The sequence below is a fragment of the Pangasianodon hypophthalmus genome, chromosome 12 (assembly GCF_027358585.1).
Source record: "Pangasianodon hypophthalmus isolate fPanHyp1 chromosome 12, fPanHyp1.pri, whole genome shotgun sequence".
Lineage (NCBI taxonomy): Eukaryota > Metazoa > Chordata > Actinopteri > Siluriformes > Pangasiidae > Pangasianodon > Pangasianodon hypophthalmus.
Window position 1 is genome coordinate 23,746,096 of NC_069721.1, and position 24,863 is coordinate 23,770,958.

At 39.9% G+C, this 24,863-nt stretch overlaps 1 protein-coding gene across 1 annotated transcript in view; it reads right to left on the reverse strand.

Moving 5' to 3' along the window:
• odad2 (outer dynein arm docking complex subunit 2) overlaps positions 1 to 24,450 on the reverse strand; it is a 69,845-nt gene extending 45,395 nt beyond the window's left edge. The window contains exons 1-10 of the mRNA XM_053238506.1: positions 24,347 to 24,450; positions 22,899 to 23,142; positions 21,602 to 21,759; positions 20,389 to 20,536; positions 20,111 to 20,211; positions 17,116 to 17,252; positions 14,970 to 15,086; positions 7,598 to 7,797; positions 5,902 to 6,006; positions 5,094 to 5,244 (exon numbers count right to left, since the gene is read on the reverse strand). Coding sequence (XP_053094481.1) covers positions 5,094 to 5,244; positions 5,902 to 6,006; positions 7,598 to 7,797; positions 14,970 to 15,086; positions 17,116 to 17,252; positions 20,111 to 20,211; positions 20,389 to 20,536; positions 21,602 to 21,759; positions 22,899 to 23,125 — 1,344 coding nt within the window. The 5' untranslated portion in view covers positions 23,126 to 23,142; positions 24,347 to 24,450. The remainder of the gene's footprint in view (positions 1 to 5,093; positions 5,245 to 5,901; positions 6,007 to 7,597; positions 7,798 to 14,969; positions 15,087 to 17,115; positions 17,253 to 20,110; positions 20,212 to 20,388; positions 20,537 to 21,601; positions 21,760 to 22,898; positions 23,143 to 24,346) is intronic.
• Between the last annotated feature and the right edge of the window lie 413 nt (positions 24,451 to 24,863).

Below are 24,863 nucleotides of genomic sequence, written 5' to 3' on the forward strand. Positions count from 1 at the left end.
TAATCTCAACATGGCCTCAAAAACACCTAAACAGTCTCAGATTGTCTCAAAATAATCTCAACATGGCCTCAAAAACACCTAAACAGTCTCAGATTGTCTCAAAATAATCTCAACATGGCCTCAAAAACACCTAAACAGTCTCAGATTGTCTCAAAATAATCTCAACATGGCCTCAAAAACACCTAAACAGTCTCAGATTGTCTCAAAATAATCTCAACATGGCCTCAAAAACAACTAAACAGCCTCAACAACCTAAATAACCTCAAGATCTTGTCAATATAATTTAAACATAGCCTCAAAGTATCTCAAAATCACTTCAACAGTCTCAAATCATCTCCAATTGTCTCAATACAGTCTCAAATCATCTCCGATTGTCTCAATACAGTCTCAAATCATCTCTGATTGTCTCAATACAGTCTCAAATCATCTCTAAAAACGCTACAGTAACAAATAATGCCATGTCCTTATAAACACATTCAGACCGAGCCAGAGAGTGAAAAAGTGAGAGTCAGAGAAAGAGAGAGAGAGAGACAGAGAAAGAGAGAGAGAGAGAGAGAGAGAGAGAGAGACAGAGAGAGAAAGGATCAGGCATGGCATGTATAAAGACGGAGATGAATCAGACTGATGAGTCTATTCCGTCTATCTTTATTCTATAATTGTGATGATAGACTGAAACAGTGTGAGGGGAAAGGGGAAAAAAAGAAAGACAAAAAAAAGAATATGAGAGACAGAGTTAAAGATTCAAAAGAAGAAAAAGAAACAAGAGAAAGCTGCTCTTGGCATTTAAAGCGAGCTCACGGTGGCACAGCACTCACATTAAAACTACCTCATGAAGGTGATTTAGAGAAGAGCGCGTATTATTTATCCTCAATTATACAGCTTCCAACTCTCCTGTGTGAGATAAAGACTCGTGTATAAACAGAGAGAGAGAGAGAGAGAGACAGAGAAAGAGAGATACAGAGAGAAAATGAGAGAGAAAGAGAGATACAGATAGAGAGAAATAGAGACAGACAGAAAGAGAGATACCGAAAGAGGAGATATAGAAACAAAGAGAGAAAGAAAGAGAGAGAGAATAAGAGAGAGACACCAAGAGAGAAAAGGAGACAGAGAAAGAAAGAGAGAGAAAGAGGAGATATATATATATAGAGAGAGAGAGAGAGAGAGAGAGAGAGAGACAGAGAATAAGAGAGACAGACAGAGGAAGAGAAATTGAGAGAAGTATCACATTTAATGGAAGATATTAACCTGATATAAAACAGCAGCATCCATGTGGTTTTACTAACATCTCTCTCTCTCTCTCTCTCTCTCTCTCTCTCTCACACACACACACACACACACACACACACACACACGCGGAAAGAAAAAAGTTTAACTATTGGTGTTCCAACAGCCGCTCAAACACGTCTCAGAGTCAGTCAGAGTGCAAGGAAGACTCTAAAGCTCTCCTTCTCACACAAGCGCTTGGTTGCTTCTCTGACTAATCCCCTTTTTACGAGCAGATTATAAACACAGGTGTATTTATATTGAGATCACATCACACTTTAATCACACACAGGCTGATTAAACACTCCATTCAACTAATTACGTGACTTCTGATGGGAACTGCTTATACCAGAACTAATAGAGGGGCTTGTGGAGGTCCAGTTACATGAAATTCCTTACGTACAGAGGTCCGGATAAGCGAGTGACATGACTGAACAGCGACAACAGTTACGTTTTAATGCTTAACCAGTAATGCTTAGTTTATGGATATACTGTAAATAAGACAATTTGAAAATGTTCTCAAAATCACCTCAAAATCTTCTCAACTTCTCAAAATCACTGCAAAATCGCCTCAAAATCGTCTCAAAATCTTCTCAGCAGTCTAAAAATCTTCTCAATGGGCTCAGAATCACCTCAAAACCAAAATCATCTCAAACTCTTTTCAAACTCTTTTTAAAGTCTCAAAATTAACTCAAAATCGTCACAAAATAGTCTCAACAGTCCCCAAATCACCTAAAACTCAAAATCGTTTAAAAAAAAGCATCATAATCATCTCGCCTGTAAATTGCTTCAAACTCATCTCAAATCGCCTCAATCTTGACAAAATTGCCTCAACATAGTCTCAAAATCGACTCAAAAATCCTCGCAAAATCATCTCAAAACTGCCTTCAGGTAAATATTTAACATAAATGCATGTGTTTGGCAACAACAGAGGATCTGCTACAGAAGCAGAAAACTTGAAAACTTGGTGTGTTTTTTTTTCTCCCCGAGTACTCGGCTCCGTCCTGCAATACTTTTTATCACCGTGGTTGATGCCAACTTATTTATTTGTAAATAATTCTGCAAACTATATTGATTTTCCCCTCATTTCAATATCATGGAGTATTTTGTGTTGATTCATGATATATAATTCCATTCAGTTCGAGGATGTAACACTACAAAATGTGGAAAAGTTCAGGGGGGAGTGAAGCCCCGGAAGGCTGCAGTACTCAGTCTGACCAGTAGAGGGGGTTAAAACGCATGGCAGAGTTCACAGGTAAGCTCAGAGACTGGCAGATTCACTCATTAATCATTAGCGCTGGCATTTTTCAGCCTCACAAGCTTCAGATTTTAATCGTTATAACTTCTGGAGTTTTCTTTACAACAGGTCTTCTCTGAGATATCCACAGATGTGAAACAATTCCCGTTCCTGCTTTATGAACAGTGATGGCTGTGTAACCGAGCCGTGCGTCTTCACTGCAACGAGATACGTGCTAATTAAAGCTTCGTTTCCTGAGCAAACACACCGAGTGCACCGAGATGTCAGTTTAAGTGGGTCACCAATAAAATCTGCTAATCACCCTGGCAGAAATCATGCATTCTTTTTCGTCACACACGAGCATTTAGGCCGCAGATGATTAGCGGCTTTAGAGGCGATTAACGAGGACCGTGGGGGGAACTTCTGGCAGCAGTGAAAGTGTGAGAAACATTTTTGTATGAAACACTGTTTGGTTGCCATCTAATCTCTGATCCGAGCTAATGAGGCAGCCGAGCTGGAACTAACAAAACAAACACACTGTGGTTTCCTCCACTGTATGTACACATGTGTGGTTACGGAGCTGCGTGTGAACATGTGTGTGTGTGTGTGTGTGTGTGTATTTACATTTAAGACCTTGCTTTCTAAGCCACCGGTACAACAAACGCATGTTGTGTAGTGTGTTATGTTTCTGCGGGATTAAGATGTGTTTCGTTTCTAAATTTAAGGCTAATATATTGCTGTGAAAATATCGGCATGAACGGAGGCAGTCAGCGAAATAAACGAGCTTCTTTACACGTGAACGGACGCCACTACTGAATACTAACACACAGGTCAGATGATTTATGTAACACTCCACGAAGCGTGTAATCTCCTTAAAAAAAGGAGAGAGAGAGAGAACAAAAAAATTGAGAGAGATGTTTAGTTTGGCGAAGTTGCGTTTCAGCTTCTGATGGTAAGGACATTATAATTGTGCTACTGGATAAACGTCATAAATAAAGAACTCTTGGACTTCCAGGCAGATAGGCTGCTTTATAAACACTCCAGTATAACCAGCGCATCATTTAAATGGATCAGACTTCACATTTTTACCCAAATAAGCCTTTGCATATGCTTATCTGAGACTAACCACAGCGCTCATTAAAGCCACATGATAAATGGCTCATTTTGGGTAATTTACATTCATTACGCGGAGGTTCTGCTCGGCTAAAAATATCTACGACTAAACTCTGCCTGGCTGTTTTCTTTCCGATGATTCAATGCTCGCTGTACTGGAGATGATCCTGTTAAAGATCGACTTCAAATACACACACTGGATGTGCTTATGGCGCTTAAAACAACACCTCTGCTTTGCTTTATCTACACCGCGGCTTTATCTGGCCATTTTAGGAGCCTAGGAAATAATTAGGAGATTATACGTCCATAAATTTTTCAACCCAATGTCTGACACTCATCCATTTAAGTTTGGCCCGAACTCCTGCAAAAACAACTTTCCTCTTATTTGATGAGATTTGATACGTAGGAAGGCCTGGTGTGATATCATGCGGTTGGAGAAAGGGTATCTGTGGCCTGGCGTGAACAAACACGGCATCGGTAATGCAGTGATTTTTATTTATTTATTTTTTTACTCTTTCCTGTCAGTAGCTGAGGAATATCTGTACACACTGTACACACTGGTTTTAAAAAGAAGACACGACGAGGTCATTCTCAGCACGGCCATACGGAAAAAAATGCCGATTGTCAGCACATTAGCCTCTGCGCAGTGTAATGAAACATGGCTGCTCCGCCGTGCTCCGGCTCTCTGCAAGACTCTCTGTAATACTTTGCACCTGCGTCTTGTTAGCTTCACCCGAGTCTTGTTTGTAATTAGGCTGTGTGTATATATAGTTCCCGCGGGTTTCTCCGTTTCTTCGTGAGGTCTTGTTGGTGTTAGTGCTTTGCCCTTTGCCTGCATGCCACACTAAATCCTCCGTCTTTGTTCTCTGTGTTTGTCTTGTGTTTTTAGCAGTTGCCTTGTTTGGAATTTTAAGGGTTGTCTTTTTTTTTTTTTTTTTTTTTTTTTAAAGTCTTCATGAAATGTCATGGAGTTCCTTCACTTCATTGTAGTTTTATTTATGGTGTTGTGTTTCCAATGCTTTTAGCAGATTTCAGTTCAGCGTGAAATCAGACGGGTTCTTTACGGGTCACTTTACTGGATCTGCTACACATTGGGAAGAGAAACACACTCGTTTGCGATTCTGGAAACGGAGACATTTGAATTTGATATGATGTGATAAAGTGATAAATAAACAGACTGGCTCCAATGAATTCCTCGAACCAACCGTACGGTGCAGTTTGTTCACTGAGCGCTAAACAGACCACGCCCACAAGAGACAAACTGCAAGTGACATAAGGACTTGTTGAGTATCTAACGGATCTACAATGCTTCCTTCCTGACTTCCTGTTTCAAAAGGAAATACGTCAACACACACGATAAATCACAGCTCTCAAGCCATATCACAGGACTATTTACATTATGAAGTGAACTGGGTTTGTTACGTTACCGGGTTAGAGCAGGTGTGTGTGTGTGTGTGTGTGTGTGTGTGTGTGAGTATACCTTCAGGTATTTGACTAGTTTCTGAATGTGCCAGTACTCAGAGGGAACATCAGTGTGGCTTTCCCCTCGTCTCTCAGCCTGCTCTTCATCATCCTCGCTCTCAGAGGAGCTCTCACTAAAGCCTTCAACTCCTGTTCCTCCACCTGGACTCCTGTTTTACACACACACACACACACACACACACACACAGTGAAGGATCCACAGGGAACTCTCAGGTTCTTAGCTGTATGTCTTACACAATATGGAAAACACTCACATATAATCATTCTAGGTGTTAATTATAGCTGCAGGTATGTGTGTGTGTGTGTGTGTGTGTGTGTGTGTGTTATTAGTACAGTAGGATGTGTTCTCCTCTAGACACAGCAGAGCTTGTTCAGTGTAAATAAACCGAGTCTGTGTTTCAGCTCAGTGGACTGAGGAGAGCCTGCAGCAGCACTGTGTCTGAGATTACACACTCATTTAATTCCACACAGACAGAAAGACTGATCAAGAATGAGGGACTGACAAAGACGGACAGCCAAACAGACAGATAAAGAAAGAAAGATAGATTGATCAGGAAATAAAGAGGAACAGACAGAGAAGGAACAAAAGAAAGAAAGATTAATCAAAAAAGAAAGAGACTGACCAATAGATAGATAGATGGATAGATGGATAGATGGATGGAGAAAGAAAGAAAGAAAGAAAAGGTCATCAGCACACGTGCACGCATGCCTGCGCCCACACACACACACACACACACACACACACACACACACACACAGCTTCGTTGACACATACACAGTCATTGATGTCATGGTGCTTCACTTACATTTTGGGAGACGAGGCACAGCCTGGAAGCGGAGATCCAGAAAAATGAGTTTTCTTCCTGCTCTCTGATTTGGGAGACTTTTTCCGACTTTCTGTGACTCTCTCACTACATAAAGATTTAAAAGAGTCATAAACCAGACTGAGTGCCTGTAACATAAAATCCATTTTACATCGAGGTTTGCTAATTAAGCTCAGCATTAATAAACCATCAGTAATATTACTAAATTAATTAACAATTGTATCAATCTTTTCTAATAAATATAAATAGTTAAATAATAAACTCCTGCATTAAGCAATGTTTATTCCATTCACAGTGTAAAGTTCACAGCAACCGAGAAGAAGTAAAGACTTAACATGTTAATGTGTAACATTCAGAAGTGAAGATAAACGGAGATGAATAACACCATATAAGTTCATTTATGCTGATGAGGGAGACGCAGGTATTTTATAAATGAAATAAAAATTACATAACATTACTGATGGTGTGATAATGCTGGACTTCATGGCTTGTTACTGTAAGGAAGGAAGGAAGGAACAAAAGAAAGAAAGAAAGAAAGAAAGAAAGAAAAGAAAGAAAGAAAGAAAGAAAAAGAAATTGATCAAGAAGAAAAGACAGACAGACAGACAGACAGACAGAGATAGATAGATAGATAGATAGATAGATAGATAGATAGATAGATAGATAGATAGATAGATCAAAATAATGAAAGAATGAAAGAATGAAAGAAAGAGAAACCCACTGATCATGAGAGAAAAACAGACAGAGACAGATACATAGACAGAGAGATAGAATAAAACAAATAAAACAAAGGGGAAAATATGGATAAACAGATAGATAGATAGATAGATAGATAGATAGATAGATAGATGAAGAAAGAAACAGAACAAAACAATGAAAGAAAGAGAAAGTGATTGAACAAGAATCAAAGATGGTAAGACACAATTAAACAGACAGATAGAGGGAAAAAAAGAAAGAGAGACAGATAGAGACAGAAAAACAATAAAGAAAGCAAGTAAGAAATAAATCAGTGTAATCATTTGCAAACTGCTGTGGTGTAAGAGGAATAAAACACTTGGGGACGTGCTGTAATAGGAAATGAAGTAACGTCGGGGTGGTAACAGTAACTCGGCTTCATCACACCACTCCATCATGAATTATTTTCCTGTAACAGCACGACACGCAGGAGTTTATTCCTTCTTTAAGAAAAGCTTAATAAAGTCAAGCATTATCAAAGAAAAAAAAAAAAAAAAAACGACAGGAAACATTTCATTAATACCAGCACCAGTTTTTAACAAAAGGGTTTTGGAAATGTATTCGACATTGGTTTATTTATTTGTTATAAAGTTCTATAAAAATGTGATGAGAGACGAAGGAGAAGGCAGCTGGAAGTTCTCACGTCTCTGCTGGATCTATCTGTGGATGGAGGAACATGTGCGATGGATCAGGAGCAGCTTTATCAGCCGAGCACATCGGTGTCGCTCCGAGAACACGAGCGCTCACCGACACACACTCTGATTTATAACACCATTACCCATCTCCTTGTAAAGTGTGCTTGTCTGCTTAAGTGGGTCTGTGTGTGTTAATGTGAATAAACCACACACACACACACACACACACACACACACACACACAGCCATCAGCCATCACCACCTGACCGTTTCTGACACTTCAGAGCGAGCTCGGGATTGTCACTCACTCCTGAGGGGACGTCACGCCGAGGTTCTTCCACGTCAAAGACGGTTCTAAGTTCTTGTTCAGCGTGAGCTGTTGTCTCGGCTTCCCGTGCACATTCTTTTCCTGACGCTCGTAAGACCTCAGGGTTTGGCCCGCTTCCTCCAGATCAACGGCTTCCACATGTGGGATTTTTCGAGTGGTCTGAGGTTCTTCTTGAAAGTCCTGTAGAGGGGTTTAAGACATGAGAGCATTAAAAAAAAAGAAAGGAAAGAAACCTGTCTTAATTTGCACTGAAACGCAAGCTGTAAAATCTACAATAAACTGGTCTTGTAAAATTATACAGAGTGGGGTCGTTAAAAAGAGCTCTTCCTCCGAAAACGTAGCGCGAGTGTGATAATGCTCAGCGGCATATTTTCCAGCCTGCATCTGACACGCTGACATTTTATTTCTTTATTGCACAGGCACATCACACATTTGTGTCTGAGCGAGTGAGCGAGTGAGTGAGCGAGACCGGCTCTGCTCATTCCTGCTGAGGAGACGTATAATAAAAGTAAATTACACTTATGAATTTGTATCACTGAACTGTTCTGCATGGAATAACAATACCCTCTTTATTCGATGGGAAAAAAAAAAAAAAAAAAAAACACATTTTCAAGGCTAGTGCACTTTCGAGAGCTCTTAATTGGCTGAACAATATGAAACATTTATTGTTTCTGTACATTCCTCGCTGCAGCCTGGCAGTTTGGCACGTGTTGAGTAGAGTCTTTGTTGCAATGCCACTCACTCGCTGATGATTTTTTGAAGCTCTCTCTCTCTCTCTCTCTCTTTTACTACCTCATGCCGCATTGCCAACAGGGTGCACATGAATTGTTTGCAGCAGGGGTGTTTTTAATCACAGGCATTTTGCTATGCAGAAAATAGCCACCATTCTTCCAGCTTTTTATGCTTCTTTTCCATTCTGATGACATAGCGAGCGAGTTGAAGAGATTTATTTTTTTTTTTTTTAGAAATTGAAGAGTCTGAATGAGAGACAAAAAAAAAAAAAAAACCCAAGATGGTAGCTAATGTGCATCTGCAGTGTATTTTTGTAGCGCCAAGGACGCCCTGTTCTTTCCAGAACCTTGTGTGTCATTAAAAGCCCAAAGTTGCCCCGGGCCTGGAAGAGCCAACGTTAAGTCCAGCTACACGCGCCGCTCCACCCACTTTTATTTTATTCAATATACCTGTAACACATGAGAAGAAACGGTCAGAACTTTCAGTAAATGCCTTTAAAAAAAAAAAAAAAAAAAAAAACCCCAGAATGCAGTTCTCCTCCGAGCCAATTTGAAAAATGCTGCCGGTTCCACTGCTTTTTTAATTCCTGTTTTGCTGGTGTGTTGAGTGAACTCTAGTCACTTCCATCATCAAGGGTGGAAAATGAGAAAAGCAGACGGAGGCAGAGGCAGATTCGCAGCTGTCAGGCCTGCGCTAGCTGTCAGAGCAGACGCCTCCTTTAGACAGCTCGTGACAGTTCCTTGGGCACGTAATGGAGTGACATGGAAAAAGAGTGGCAGCACGAGAGACTGGAAAGAAGAACCAGAGCACGGCAAGTGTTTAAGCGATACCCGGTCTCGGCGTGCGCCAGGCTCTGATCACGATCGGTAATATAAACAGCGTGCTAATCAAAAGCTTTACACAACAAACAGGCGGCTCACGTCGGCGAAGGCCTGATTGCTTTTCCTTGATGAGAGCCTCCTCTTTGCCGTGGCTTTGATTGAAAGTGTCTGATTTAATAAAAAGCGTAAAAAGGCAGCCGTGTGCCGAGGAGCTGATAGGTTAGGAGATACGCTGTGTTGTCTTTGGCCGGGTGGAGGTGCTGACTCGGAGGAGAAGCGCGCAATCAGGGGCTGAGTGTGAGCTGGATGACAAAAGCGTGCCGGAGCAGACTTATTACTGCGAACTGGGCTGAGATCCAGAGGAAACGAGTCTCTGGGGTGAAGCAGATTATTCTATTCGCATTGCAGCAGCCTCTATCACAACTCTTGGTAGCTTTATTTGAGTACAATCAATGAGTCTGTGAGCTTCTGGAGAGATTCAGGAAAGTGTCATCTTGGGACATGAGGAGCAGTTAGAAAAATGTGTAAAAGAGTAGAAGAGTAGAGATTAGACATAACACGATACGACGTTTTCTTTTTACCGATATAGAATACCGATCCTGAAACCTTGAGTATCTGCCAAGATCAATACCCGTGTGATTTTTTTTTTTCTTTAAAAACTACTAAGTTTTAAAATGAAGCACATCACTTGTTTTTCACTTAAATTCTTTCACCCAAAAATAACTTACATCTCAAATATAAATAAATATAATGAGTATAAATATAATAAAATCAATCCTAACAAAAAATATAATCAAGTCTCTTAATATGTAAACATTCCCAGTTCCAAAAAAAAAAAAAAAGTGTCCTTCATTGCGAAGTATTTCCACACAGCTGATATGATCGCAACTCACACACATTTGCTTTGCTGAACGGCTCACTGGTTGTTGTTGTTGCTAAAGCTGTTATCACATGATCTACTTCAACTTGCTATAAGAAGCTATTCTCTGATATTTCAGGTCGTATTTGTTCCGGATTGGATCACATTTGTTCTTTTTTTATTAGATATCCGAGCCACAATTTGTTACTGGTATCAGCACGATAGCGACCCTGGGTATTGATGCCATCTCTAGTAGAGATATCATTCATTCTTTATCATTCATTTTTTTATCTTCAGTAAGCTCTTTATCCTGATCAGGGCTGCGGGGGATCCCGGAGCCTATCCCAGGAATACGGTGTGCAAGGAGGGAGAATTCAGTTCACTGCAGTACACCACACACACACACGGGCAACTTAGCATAGCCAATCCACCTACATGTGTGTTTTTGGCAAGTCTGAGAAATCCGAAGAACCCAGAGGGAACTCAGCTGGACATGGGGAGAACATGTGAAAATCCACACTGACAGTAACCTGAGCTGAGGATCAAACCGTGGACCCTGGAGCTGTGAGATGGAACACCACCTGCTGCACCACCGTACCACCCTAGTAGATATCTCTCTCTTATCTTTCTTAGATGGAAAAAACGAGACTTTATTTATATCCTGTCTGCCAATCATTCTCAGCTTGTTGCTCTCATGGCTGAGTTCCCTTCACTGGCATCGTAAAAAATTATGAACACTTGGAGAGCATTTTTACACACACAAACACGCTCTCTCTCTCTCTCTCTCTCTCGCTCACACACACACACACACACACACACACACACACACACACACACACACAAGCACGCGTCCGACTGCCTGGCATTCTCACCTCAGACAATAATAAAGTCTTTCTATTCAGTGGCACTCGTAATCCAGGCCAAAGTTGCTACCACATACCCGGTCTTATTGCCATGTTTTCAGTCTCAGTCACAAACAGCAGCAACACAAGCAGAAAACCTGCAACTCTATATTTACACGCCATATCAGGCAGACAAAAAGCCCATTCATTCTGCTGCTATAACAATAATAACAGCCTTCTGAAGTTTCCAGTTGTGTGTGACAACCACAACAAGCCAATCTGACACGTCCAAACGGCCGCTGCTTCGACAACTCGTTTGCTGTCGAGATTATTAAGCTTCTGTAAAAAAAAACCCAAAAAAAACCCCTCTGTTTTCGGTCTCACGCACTCGCTTTCTCTCTCTCGCAGCGATGCTATCAGTCGATCGGTTCCTCAGAGCCAAGAGGGATTCGAGGTGAGCACAGCTACTGAGCAAGCACTCCTTCAAACTCACTAAATAAATCTGCTGGACGCCAAGGTGGTTTTACTTGGAGAACTCTATCGCTTCTGTAATCCTGGGATAAATTTAAACGTGGCTCAGTCGCCGGATTAGCGCAGAAACAGTGGTGGAGGGGAAAAAGAAAAAAAAAAAAAAACATTCCAGGGTTTCTATTCTCCTTATGTATTACGTGAGCAACATATGTTATCAGTGTATAATAACTGTCAGTTATAATCAAACTCAGATACTACGTATATATTCAAAGCAAAAAAATACAAATTTTGGTCTAATCTGACTACAACACACGATTTCAAATCGAGCTGGGTGAAATTCAAGAGTGACATTTTGTGGGATTTTGTTATGATGATGTCTAATAGCTGATTCTGAAGCTTGATAGTCACAAGAAACAGCAAAACTGGGCATTTCTCCTGCTCATGTGTTTAAAGGTATGTTAAGTTGTTATTTATTATATCCACAGGTCAACATCCATCTGTTTCTTCATGTGATGATGGATGATAAAAGTTCACATGTACAACTTTATATTTGGTCAAAGACAGCGATGGTGTTTCTGGAAATTGGGAGCAATTTGAAAATATATACAGTTGGTCCAAAAAGTCTGACGCTACATTGATTTTTTGTTCATTTAAAAAAGAAAATAAACAGAAAGTTTTGAAATGTTAAAAACAAACAGAGGAAATGTTCAAAATCTGAACACTCAATATACATTATTTCTAGGTCACTGTTTAAATTCAGGCAAGTTTGTGATATTGACCCTGTTAACTCCTTTGTACAAAAAGTCAGATTTCACTTGAGTCTTATCTCTTCCATCGGAGTCCATTTGGGATTTACGCTAACATCAGTTTTCACACCAACTTGTGGAGTGTGTGCCAGTTTGAATGCACACTCATTAAAGCTACATAAATCAATCAATCAATCAATCAATCAGTCAATAAATAACTGATTAATGTACCAAGTACTTTCTGAAATCGCAATACGCAAATATTTCAAAGATTCTACTTTTCACTCTAGTTATGCTGAGAATATAATATAATATATTGTTGTTGTTCTTTCAGCTGTTCCCGTTAGGGGTCGTCAGAGCGGATCATTGATCTGCATTTGATTTGGCACAGTTTTTATTCTGGATGCCCTTCCTGACGCAACCCTCTCCAATTTTATCCGGGCTTGGGCCCGGCACTGGAAGTGCACGGTCATGTGCAACCCCGGTGGTTGGGGTTGGTTCCCTGGCCGGGACGCGAACAGCGGTCAAAGCGCCGAGACCTAACCACTAGCCCTCCAGGGACCCACTGAGAATATTACATGTAATGATATATATATTTTTTTTAATTATTCAAATAATAAATTAGAATTAAATTAGAAAAGAAGGCAAAATAGAAGCCTTTTAACTAGTTCTCTCAGACTTATTTTATGAAAGACAATTTGCATTTATTTTAAATTAAAAATAAAGAGACGTGGGACATTGGAGCACAGCTGTCACCTAACAGCTCCAGGGTTCGATCCTGAGTTTGTATCACTGTCTGTGTGGAGTTTCTCATGTTCTCCCTGTGGTTCTACCTTCTAAGACCATGATGACAGGTGGATTGGTGAATGTGTGTGTGTGTGTGTGTGTGTGTGTGGTGTCCTATGATGACCTGGCATCACATCCAGGGCCTCACACCCAAGAGTTAAATGAAGATGAATGAGTCTCTAGGGAGTGCCAATAATTTTGTTGCATACTTTTGCATACGAAAAATTTCACCATTTTTGAAGGGTGCCAATAATTCTGGAGCTGACTGTATATATATGTGCTGAAATATCATCGTCATAATTTACCAAGCGCATGAAGGGGCAGCTGTCTGTGTGATTGAGTTTCCATTAAGGTCGCTCAGGACAGAGTTATGTTGGTTATAAAGCATGGGGCTGGATCTGAAGGTGTGTTTTAAAGAAAAGAAACGTGCACGTTGGACACGAGCCTGTGTTTACATCGACGCAAAGGTATTTATTGCCTTCTGCTACCTTAAAAAGCCGAGATCTGAGCCTTAGCACCCGAGGCCAATTTAGAAATTGATCATCAAAATGTGAAAATATATTTTGCTATAATCCTCTTGCTACAAAGGCTCGTGTACAAAGATCTTTTTGTAAATATTTGGCCCTGTAAACGTCGCTGGTCTGCCACTCGAAATGATGTTTTTCCAACAAAAAGAGTCACCGGTGAGAAATCCTGTATAAATTTTCCGACTGTGAAACACAAATTTTTTTCCCTCCGCAGCTTGAAGTCATTATTGAGGACTGATTTGTTAATTTATAAAGTCACTAAAGCGGGAAGCAGCACTACCGAATAAATCACCCGCACTTCAAAAGTGTATTCAGAAGAGGGGTTTTTTTTTTTTTCAGCGAAAGGGGGCTTGAGTAACTGGCGCATTTTCGCATTCTTTCACACTGCAGTGATGTGAAAAACAGCACAGCGACAGGAGTGAGAGGAGAACCTCTCTCTCTCTCTCTCTCTCTCTCTCTCTCTCTCTCTCTCTCTCTCTCTCTCTGTACAGACAGACACTATCTCACAGTGAAGTGCAGAGCAGACGCTGATGGCCTCCACTCCTCTCGTCAGCTGTGATTAATCTCAGAGCGCATACTTCACACAGAAGTCACAGAAATGAGCGTGTGTGAAGATGCGACTCGGCTTCTGAGCTCTGTGAGAGAGAGAGAGAGAGAGAGAGCGAGAGAGAGAGAGAGAGAGAGCGCGAGAGAGAGAGAGAGAGTGTGTGTGTGCGCGTGTGTGTTTCTCGTTTGATGTTCTGTCATCCATTTTGACAAGGGTGTGTGAGATGGCTCTTCTCCGGCCCTGATTTGTTGTGTGCATATATGTGTGTGTGTGTGTGTGTGTGTGTGTGTGTGTGTGATGAAGCTGGCTTACTCATGGGATGATGTCATGTATCTTCGAGGGGCACAGAGGGCTAATAATCTCCCCGTAAGGTACACCTCGCAAAAACCTCCCACAATGCACCATGTCTGGGGGGACGGCCCTCACCTTGTAATGATGTAATTACTCTTTCCTTACGGCGGTTTAGCGACTCGAACTCTGGGATTAGATACACTACTGACACACAACTGATGAAAATCAAATTAATTCGATTTTCACCGATTCTCATGAAGGTCGCTTTATACATTTAATTAGAAAATTGAGGCATTATTAATAATATGTTTTAAAAACTGACATTTTTAAAGCTTTTTTCCTACATGAGGCAACATAAGGGTCTTTTATCCAAAATAATTTGGAAATACACTGTGTGATTTGATAAACTTGCGTTATATGACACTGGATCTTAAACACTCAAATGCGACATTCTTTTACCTCCTTATACATGGAATATGTTTGAACTCAATTAATAATTTTTAATAAAAATTTAATTTAATAATTTTTAATTATTTAAAACAATAAAAAAATTTTTTTTCAGTTTTGTTTATTCACTTATTTTTACTCAGCCTGAAACTATCTTTGTTTAATGACCATATCAGTGAGTATCAAAGTAACAAATCAACTTCCTAGTCTCTTAGTTTTTTTATATAAATAAATATATAAATCAAAGTTGAGTTAAGTTTAGTCAAGTTTCTAAAAGCATCACCTGCTTACTGATGTCCTTAGCAAAGTGAGGAGACGTGTTCTTAAGGAGTGTGACCAGATCTCTGTACACTTCACTTTTTCTGTCGTAAGCGTTCTCGTCTCCGTCACGACCGACGCCCTGGAAAAAGCGAAACACAGACAGAACAGAAGAACAGTGAGAATAAATGAAAGTATTTTCAACACAGCCTCATCATGGAGCTGTGATGGAGATGCTACAGTGGACATCTTCACCGTCGCAGTGCGAGATCTTTCGGAAAAAGAGTTAGCTCCATAACTCACTACACACACGTCCACTTAGAATAGTACAGCTGATCACGAGCATAAAACCGCGAGATAAAGAGAGACGAAGAGTATTCAATTCACTCTAACGTACTCAGTGAGAAGTTATGATTTATAAATGTTCGTTTAAACATGACACCTGAAGCCATAAACCCACATCTTTTTCAAACTGCTGCATCAGAGGGCATTGTAACACACTCAGAGGAAAGCGCTATCTGCCCTCTTCTGCATACATGAGCTCACAGACACCCACGATTGTATGATCGTGGTGCATCCCTTTTACACATTCCTGTTCATATATTTCATATTTCTTATTTCTTATCTTATTTCTTATTCATTTCTCATTTTAAATTTTAACTTTAATTTAGGATTTAATGCGCAGTCTAAAGAGGAGGAGGCCAGGTTTCCATTTCGCTACAAGTTATACACTGTATATAATTGCGTATGTGACAAATAAAAATCTTGAATCTTGCTGTGATTGACAGGGGAGGGTGATTATGCCCCTCCCACTCAGAGCGCACGGCCGATTTTGCTCTCTTGACACTTTGCATTTGAACTCGCAATCTCCGGACGATAGCGTGCTTTTCTGTTGCAGCACCCGGGAGAGTACTGGTGTACAAATGAACATCCTTGCGATCAGAAATCACGGATTATGTGTTCAAGTCATCAGGGTTTTAATTCAGTAACTTGGTCACTTGTTGATATAAAGGTCATTAGCATCTTTTTTCTCCCGATTCATTAATCAGAGAAAGAGAGAAATCAGCATCGTTCCACCCTAAAAAATGTCACAGGATATACATTTCGGAACACAATTGTATTTTTTTTTTAAATTTTATTATTATATTTCTTGATGGAATAACAAATCTTGATGCTGAGATTGTTGCATTCCTTTCAAGTATCAAATTTAACCAAGAAGATTTTGAGGCTACTATTTTAATTACCCTGTTAATAAATACGGCTAGTTTGAATTAACATGCGTAACTAGCTATTGTATAATATAATATAATAATATATAAGTTAACTAGCTCATCAAACTTTTTGGGTTAAATTATGCTTTGTGCTTTTTTTTTTTTTTAAACATCAATTCAATTCAATTTTATTTGTATAGCGCTTCTAACAATGGACATTGTCACAAGGCAGCTTTACAGAAATATATAAATTTTAAATTTAGAAATTTATCCCTAATGAGCGAGCCAGAGGTGACGGTGGTGAGGAAAAACTCCCTGAGACCATATGAGGAAGAAACCTTGAGAGGAACCAGACTCCAAAGGGAACCCATCCTCATCTGGGTGACACCCGATAGTGTGATTATAAATCATTCCCTTCTATAACTGTGTACTACATGGACAAATAGTGCAGTTGTGTAACCAGGAAATTCATTACAGTTTTCACATGAAAAACTGTTCGTAGCAATTGCAGTCCTAAGCCATCTTCATGGGTTCTAAGTGGGACCATCCACAGTAATCTCACTGATCCTTCGGCTGTCCATGTGGGGCCATCCTCAGCAGCAGCGAGCGATTTTCATTAGATAGCTAACATACAATTTACTGTTTTTTTCATGCTAGCGTGCTGCAGTGGATAATTTCACCTGGACACTCAGGGAGCTTTTCCTCACCGCTGTCACCTCTCATTAGGGATCTAAATCTGCATCAGGATTTCCGTAAAGCTTCTTTGTGACAATGTTTACTGAATTGAAATAAAGGTACGAAAATGCATGTATCCAGCAGGCTAAATATGCCATCACATCTTCTACATTTGAGTGTAATATTAACCGAGTATCCAGGTGTCCATAATATAGTGTTTATACCCTCAAGAACACATCCATCACCCCGTCCTGGCTTTAAAGGCAGAGCGACTGTATTCCTCACCCCATTGAGGAAGACTCCGTCTGTGCTGCATGTGATGAAGAGCGATCCCGTGTCGCGTGTCTCAATGACGAGGTAAGCGATTTCTCCGTGCACCTGCCTCCATGGAGGTGAGCGGCAGCCGTTGTTGAACTCGTAATCTGCAGATCGAGCCGGAAAAACACGAGATAAGGATCAGCTCTTTTACACGATTAGCTAGAAAATTTATTTTGTTTAAATTTGTTTAAAATTTATTAACATTGGAAATCAGAAACTGAATCTACAGTTGAGATGTGAGGAATGTATTCCATCTGCTCTGCTATATAAGCTCCAAAAAAAAAAAAATTCAAAATTTTACAATTTGGGAGTTATTTATTAATCTTGTGAACTAATATATCATATAGCTATGTCAGTATTTATGCTGATTTGACTGTCCTTCTGTACACCTAACCCTGCACAATGAATCTTCAGAGATTTCCTCCTCTTTATACATCTTGATTTATCTTTGTAACTACTGATGAATGGTTTGTAACTGAAAACAGTATATCTAAAAAACAGTAATATAAAAAAACAATAATCAAAGTTAGGTTTAATCTATTAAAGGTGTGTTAGGTAAGGTTTGTGAGGGAAAATGTCTCTAACAGTTAAATGGGCGGAGTTGAATAAGATATGAATGATTTTTTTAATCATTAATCGTGTACACAAAGCTCCGCCCCCTAAACTTATGGTGGTTCAATTAGAGATATCATTAGCCAGGTCTGTCATGACCATCAGCACGTTCAAGCGCACTCGGACATTCAACTGATAATTATGTTAAAACTCTATAAAAACATGCAACTTCTCCTCATTGTGATTTACGAGGATGTGAAGGGGGTGTTGGGGGCGTGTCTATAAAATGACTGACAAGAGGCCAATCCAAATATAAACAAACAAACAAACAAACAAACAAACAAACCGGACCGGGAGGCAGGTTTCGAAACTGGGATTTGTTTCAGCTACGTAACACAAGGCTTAAGACAAGGACATAAGACAGTGGCTGAAACGTTTATTTTTTATAATTTCAATGTACTTTTCACTATTATTTGTATGAGTAAGAGATGAAGAACATTGACTATTGCACCTTTAACTGTGTTTTATGGTTTATGTGAGTGCATTGGAGGCTGGGAGTGGGTGTGTTAGCATCTCTATCAGTGAAGTTTCTTCTGTTAGTCAGAAGACTCTCTAACTCACTGCTTTCCTCAGACCATCTGACTGGCTGCATCAAGAACATCATTCATCACCAGGACAGGATTTAGCTTTTCTATGAATTTACATAGCAGGTTGCTGAAAGATAGAAACTGTCCGTACGGATAAAGTGAAGCTCACAAGTAAGCTTGATGTCTCTACTTTCACGTGAACAGTGAAGCAGTGACCGTGAGAAAGCCAGCAGATTTTAAGTGTTCAGTCCTTACAGTATCATCACATTCAACATCCAAAAGATACTCCTGATTCTTTTTAGCATTGACACCATGATACAGTAGAGCTGTTAAACTCGCACGATGAAACACTTTCTGCTGTAAGGATGTATTTATCATGGATAAACAGTGTCCGTGAATGGAGAAAAACACTGTACACATGATAAAACTAAAGCATTTCATTATGAAGCTGTGTGAAGCTGAATTACATCATTATGCCATGCTGTGATTTACAAGCCACAATGCAAGAGACTCAGCTCTACTTTCCATTCACATAAATCAAAGATGGAGAAGTTCTGCCTCCGCTGTGCTTCCCCCAGTTTAACCCCTGGCTATAAGCTAGCTCTTTACCTTGAGCAAACAGCAGTGATGTGCTTGAACTGATCTCAGGAAGCCTTAGCATACAGAAGTGTGAAACAATCTGACATGCTGGCCGATTTATATAAATCAGTCCCGTTTGCCACAGCATCTTCGTTTAACTCTTCGCAACACTGAGACACTTAAAACAATTTTAAAATAGCAGTTTCCCTGTGTGACGTGCTCGGTGTGTGTGTGCGCTCACCTGGGTACCCCTAATTCATCTCTTCTATAATTTGTTTCTAGATTTTTTCAGGTGCTGTTACATTACTCCTGCCTTCTTCTGCTTTTGTTTCGCCGTTTAGTAGTCAATTAAAATTTCCAGCCCTCTGTGCGCTTGACCTTTTATGGAGTTTTGTGGGCGTCACTACATGCAAATGAGCTGTGTCGGGAACACGACTTGCACTTCACGGATGATCAACATTTTAGTTCGGTTTGGCTTACGCAAACATTTACACAAGACTTTGCTAAAAGAGACTTTGCTAAAACAGCCGTCTGTTATAAAGATGTGATAATGGATAGAAAAAAACAAGTTTATGTTTTATTGAGTAAAAAGTACATCGACTATCACATGTAGAAACAGAGAGAGACGGTAGATTTGAATTATTGGCTTGACAATCTGGCATGTGATGGCTGGTGCTGTGCTGCTCAGCAGGTAAGAGATGTGTGTGCGGTAAAGCGTTCATCATGGGAGGATGAAAAGGAGGAAAATGGGGAAAATGGGGAAAATGGGGCAGAGGGCAGCGGATCCCTGCTGCTGAGCTGCCACGGAGTGTGACTGATGGCTCAGTGAGGAGCTGCCGCACACGGCCCTGATTTCACCCCCAGATAAATCACCCTGTCCAAACACTCCTTCAACACTCCAGCACATCATCACTGAACGTTACCTGAAAAGAAGCATCCAGTCTGTCCCCAGTGCTCAGGGACACCGTTTTCAGACGAGTGCGTGTGTGTGGAATGCCTCTGAGGATACATGTAGTGGTTTGAAAACGCTTGAACGCAGGCATTTTAAACACAAAGGACGTCCGGTGTTTCCCACTAATGCTGGCGCAGTGAGGAGACGGAGAGTGTGCGAGAAACATATGTACAAAGCGGGTGATTTGAAATGGTGTGAGTGACAGGAAGGAAGAGATGGAGTGGAGGAGAATGAGAAAAGAGAGAGAGAGAGAGAGAGAGAGAGAGAGAGAGAGGAAGAGGATAATGCGAACCTGATGTGTAGCGCACAGATTTCAGCAGTCTCTTCTCTCCACACAAACCCTGCAGCAGTTCGACTTCACATTTTACAGCGTCGGGACTCAGCCTGATGTCCCTGAGCGTGCGCACACACACACACACACACACACACACACACACACAGAGAGAGAGAGAGAGAGAGCGAGAGAGAGAGAGATCACTCAGCAAGACTTGTAGCAGGTGTAATGTTCAGAGATGTTCCTGTGTGTATGGATACACTGCCGTGTTCATCTCGGAGGTGTTCAGGTCATACTGTGAGAAGTGCTGGACGGAGTTGTCGAGCAGCTCTTTGTCCAACTTCTGCAGGATGAGCTGGAGTCGGATTTTGCGGTCCGGTGATTCCTGTCCTTCCTCTGTGGCGACGTTCGGCCCGAGGATTTTCCCAGCAGGGTCCTTGTTGGCTGCACAAACACAAGACCACTGAATTTATGAAGCACATAAAAAAAAAAAAATGCTGATTTACATCAAATTGATGTAGACATGATAAGATAAACACACAATATATGCGTTTATAATAAAAAGAGCAGTGGCCCTAACAGAGAACCTTGAGGAACCCCAGAGATAATTATAACAGAAGAAAGGAAATTGCCAACATTAGGTAAAGCCACTCTGTCGTGCTGTTATAGGAAGATAATCAACAAGCAGGAGACGTTTATTTAACATTTATGGAAGAAGCCTTTATAGCTGTCACAACGTAAGTGAGGTCAGGAACCAACTTGTTTCGTGGACGTTTCACAACATTAAATGTAGCTATAAATGGATTAAAAAGTATGATGTTTTGTTCTTTAATTAAAAAAAAAAAAGTAATCTTTGGCAAACTGCTGTAGTGTAAGAGGAATAAAACACTTTAGGATATACAGAACTGTGCAAAAGTCTTAGGCACATGCAAAGAAATGCTGTAGAGCAAATACGCCTTCAAAAATAATGAAATTAAATGTTTCTACATTAAAAAAAAAATACTATAAAGAGCAGTAAACAGTAATAAATGAAAGAAAGTCAATATTTAATGTGACGATCCTTCGCTTTAAAATAAAAACAGTATCTGAGGTGCAGTGTGTGCAGTTTTATAAGGAAATGAGCTGGAAGTGTTACTGAGCATCTTGCAGAAGCAGCCACAGTTCTTCTGGAGACTTTGACTGTCGACTCGCTTCTTATTTCTGCAGCGAAACCCAGCAGCCTTCATTATGTTTTTATCTGAAAAGTGTCTCTTATGGAATCTGCTGCTTTCTTTACTGACATACAAACATTTTTCTGTAACATTTCATTTTGTGCTGGAAAACTAATGTTTAGAATCTAAAATGTTTTTGTATTGAATCAATAATGGAGAAGTCAGAAAATAAAAATCTATAACAAAGTTTGTACTAAAAATAATATAGGATGCCTAAGACTTTTGCACTGTACTGTGTATATATAGACGTATATGTGGAAGATAAGAATTAAAATTCCTGGATTTGTTAGATGCGTACCTTCTAAACAAGCCTGCACCTCCTTGAGTTTTCTGTCATCGGCGAGCAGCAGAAGCTTGGAGAGGTGGCTGAAGCTGCGCACGGAGATGTCAGAAGGAGTCATGCGGAGGAGGGGACGTCCCTCAGTATCAGTTTCCTGAGACTCCACTGAAGAGTCACTGACGAACAGGAACGAAAGAGTGAATAAACCCAGCGTATGATTGTTGGTCTTTTCAATACTTGGACTAAAGTATTAGTAACTCAGTGATTAAAAGAGCCAAAAGATGTTTATTTTATGAAGGATATAGATATAGATGATTTAGAGCGCAGCGTTCCCAACCCTGGTCCTGGAGAAACCTCCTGTCCTGCACGTTTTAGTGTTTTCTTTGCTCTAAAAACATCTGATTCAACTAATCAGCTAATTAAGAGCACTTCCTGAGGTGTGTTAGAGCACTAAAATGTGCAGGACATTGAAATAAGTAACTTATGATTTTATTGAAATCATTAAAATAACGTACTGATCATGTACAACATCTAAACAAACAAGGTCTGGATCCGTGAAAAGGTCGAATACTACGAGTCCTCCGTCTCTTTATGGCTGATATTGTGTTACTGCTGCACTCGAGGCCACGTGGAGATAAAAGCACAGGACATTCTGACTAACTGGAAGTGTTCGAGTGCCTTCCTAAAGCCCAAATTTTTTAACGATTTACATAAAAGAGCGTCTGTGTCAGCTCTCTGAGGCTCAGAAGACACTACTAGGAGGCTGTGGTGGATATAAAAAGTTTTATATATGAGAGAGTTGTTAGGGAATGTCCTTTCGATATATTCATATCCACATTCGTGTGTGTGTGTGTGTGTGTGTGTGTGTGTGTGTGGGAACCTTTCAAAAAGACAGCAGCCATAGCTGTGTTGATGTCATTCACCAGATATTAATATTACAGTTTATTATTTTTGTTCTGATTAAATGGGTCTGGAACATAATTTTTGCACAGTGTGGTACTACTATTATATTCCACTGCCTTGAATTTATGACTAAATCGCAGCAGATTTGAATGTTTTGCTCTAAACTCCTGAAGAAAAGCAGCACTTTAGTTTTTATACTTTCTGTTTCGTGTTTCAATGTTGCACTACATTCTGCAAACCTTGCTTTTTTATTTGATATTATTTATAATCTTATGCATGTGTCAGTAAACCTTTTGAAATTTCTTGTATCTTTATTTAGGAATTTCGCAACTAAGTGCTGCATTGTAGGGTGCCAATACTTTTCGAGTCGTCTATCTAAAGCTGGACTCCGGGTGTCCAGGTGCTGAGCTACCTCGTGTCGTATTCGGCGGGGAAATCAGAAGGTTGCAGAGAGGTCTTCCACTGCAGAGGCTCGGTAAACGGCAGCGTGGCATCGTCCAGGTGTTTGGTGCTAAACTGCTCCAGGAAGCGGACGATGTGTTGCAGTAAAGCTTCGTTCAGTGGCGTGTCCTCCAGCTCGGAGTCCTCGGACTGCTCAAGTCTGCTCCACTGAAGTGCTCGTGTCAGCGCCACACCCATCGTCACAGCGCAGAACTCTGTCGTTTAAAGAAAATCCACCCTCATCAACTCGCATTGTGATCTTTATAACCAACATGTGAACTTAAATGATTTATTTTGTGATGAGTTTCATCTCTATCTTAAAGAGAGCGATGCAGCGGCGCTTTAATCCTTTAGCCTGTCCTTTAGACTCTCTCTCTAGACTCTTCATCGCTTCCAAAGCTTCGACTTTCACTCTAATACCACCTCTCGATCTCGTAAATCACTAACTAGCCGAGCCGTGTAACTCAGCATCGTGTAGCTGCATTGCATTCTGGGAATTTGAGTCCACTGTTTGGATTAACATCTCCATTAAATCTATGCTGGAAAATGGTAAGTGACACAACAACCTGTTACTCTTACCGTATGTTTTTAAGTGCTAGAGATCACGTATGTGTGAGATGTGTGCTGATTTTTTTTCCCCCTTTAAACACCAGTGGAACTGCACTAGCAATAACAACATCCCCCTAACCTCTAACTTTAGATAGAGGATAAAAAAATACAGCACCAACCATCACATTAGCACCAGACTCACTAAACACATCACAGCTATATCAGTAGAAATACATTTCATGTGTTTCAGGGTGGAGTTTTCCTTTAATTCAACACAGATCAATCCTAAAAGCTGCAAAGTTCCCCCTATCCTGCAACTTCCAGCCTATCAACTGGTCACTAATTTATTAAAATGCATTGCATGGAGTGCTACATATTCGTTAATTTGCTTTTAGAGATGATTAAACAGTGTCTAAACTAGCTTTTTACTGTTTATAGTGAAAATGCCAGTCTCATTTGAGACACAAAGTTCTGATTAAAACAATAACTAAGCTGGAAGCTGCTGTTAAAATGGTACGGTCCATTGTAGGGGGGGTTGAAAGTGTAATTAATATTTTAATAAGCGGCTTTTGGTGCACATTTGAAGAAATACATCTTGGGGACTACTGAAAAATTTCTACAATAAGTCTTGTTTAAAAAAAAAACATCCTTTATCTTTGCTTTATTTGTGTAGGTTATAACTTAATTAACTTGGGGACTCAGACCCCCCCAAAGAAAACCAACTAAATTCGCGCTTCCTGTTTACATTCCAGATAATTAACGCATAAATTAATCAGAGACGCCATTATACACTAACTAATCAACTTGAATAACTACCCAGCCGCTTTTAAATCACCGTCTAACAATATATTTTAATTTTCTATGACTTACCCAGATAAAATATGCGTCTTACACGCAGCAAAACTTCCAATTTGTGATGCTAAGTTGTTCTGTGCTAGCTTCAGCCGCTTGGTAACTATGGTGAAGAGTCCACGCGCACTGCAGTTGCTAGGAGACAGACAAACAACCTACAGCCGAAAAGGGTCAAAAAGGTTCCGTTTAAAAAGCGTTACAGAATTCATTCCTGCTGTCAATCCTGAACATGTTTTCCTTCCATAAGTTGGGATATGTTTCATTATTCCATAGTTAAAATCAAATATTAAAAACAAATACAAGCTAAATAAGTTATATTTCACTTATAATGTAGATATGTAAATTATGTAATAGAATAAATTACAATTTTTATTGATATATTAATAATATATGAACAGTAACAACATAGTATAGTATGTGAGTAATATAAAAATCTAATATTTTATTTAATAAAATCATAAAAAAACAATTACTTAAATAAAATTATTCTTTTATTATACTTACATTACTTTATATTACATTATATCATAGCCCT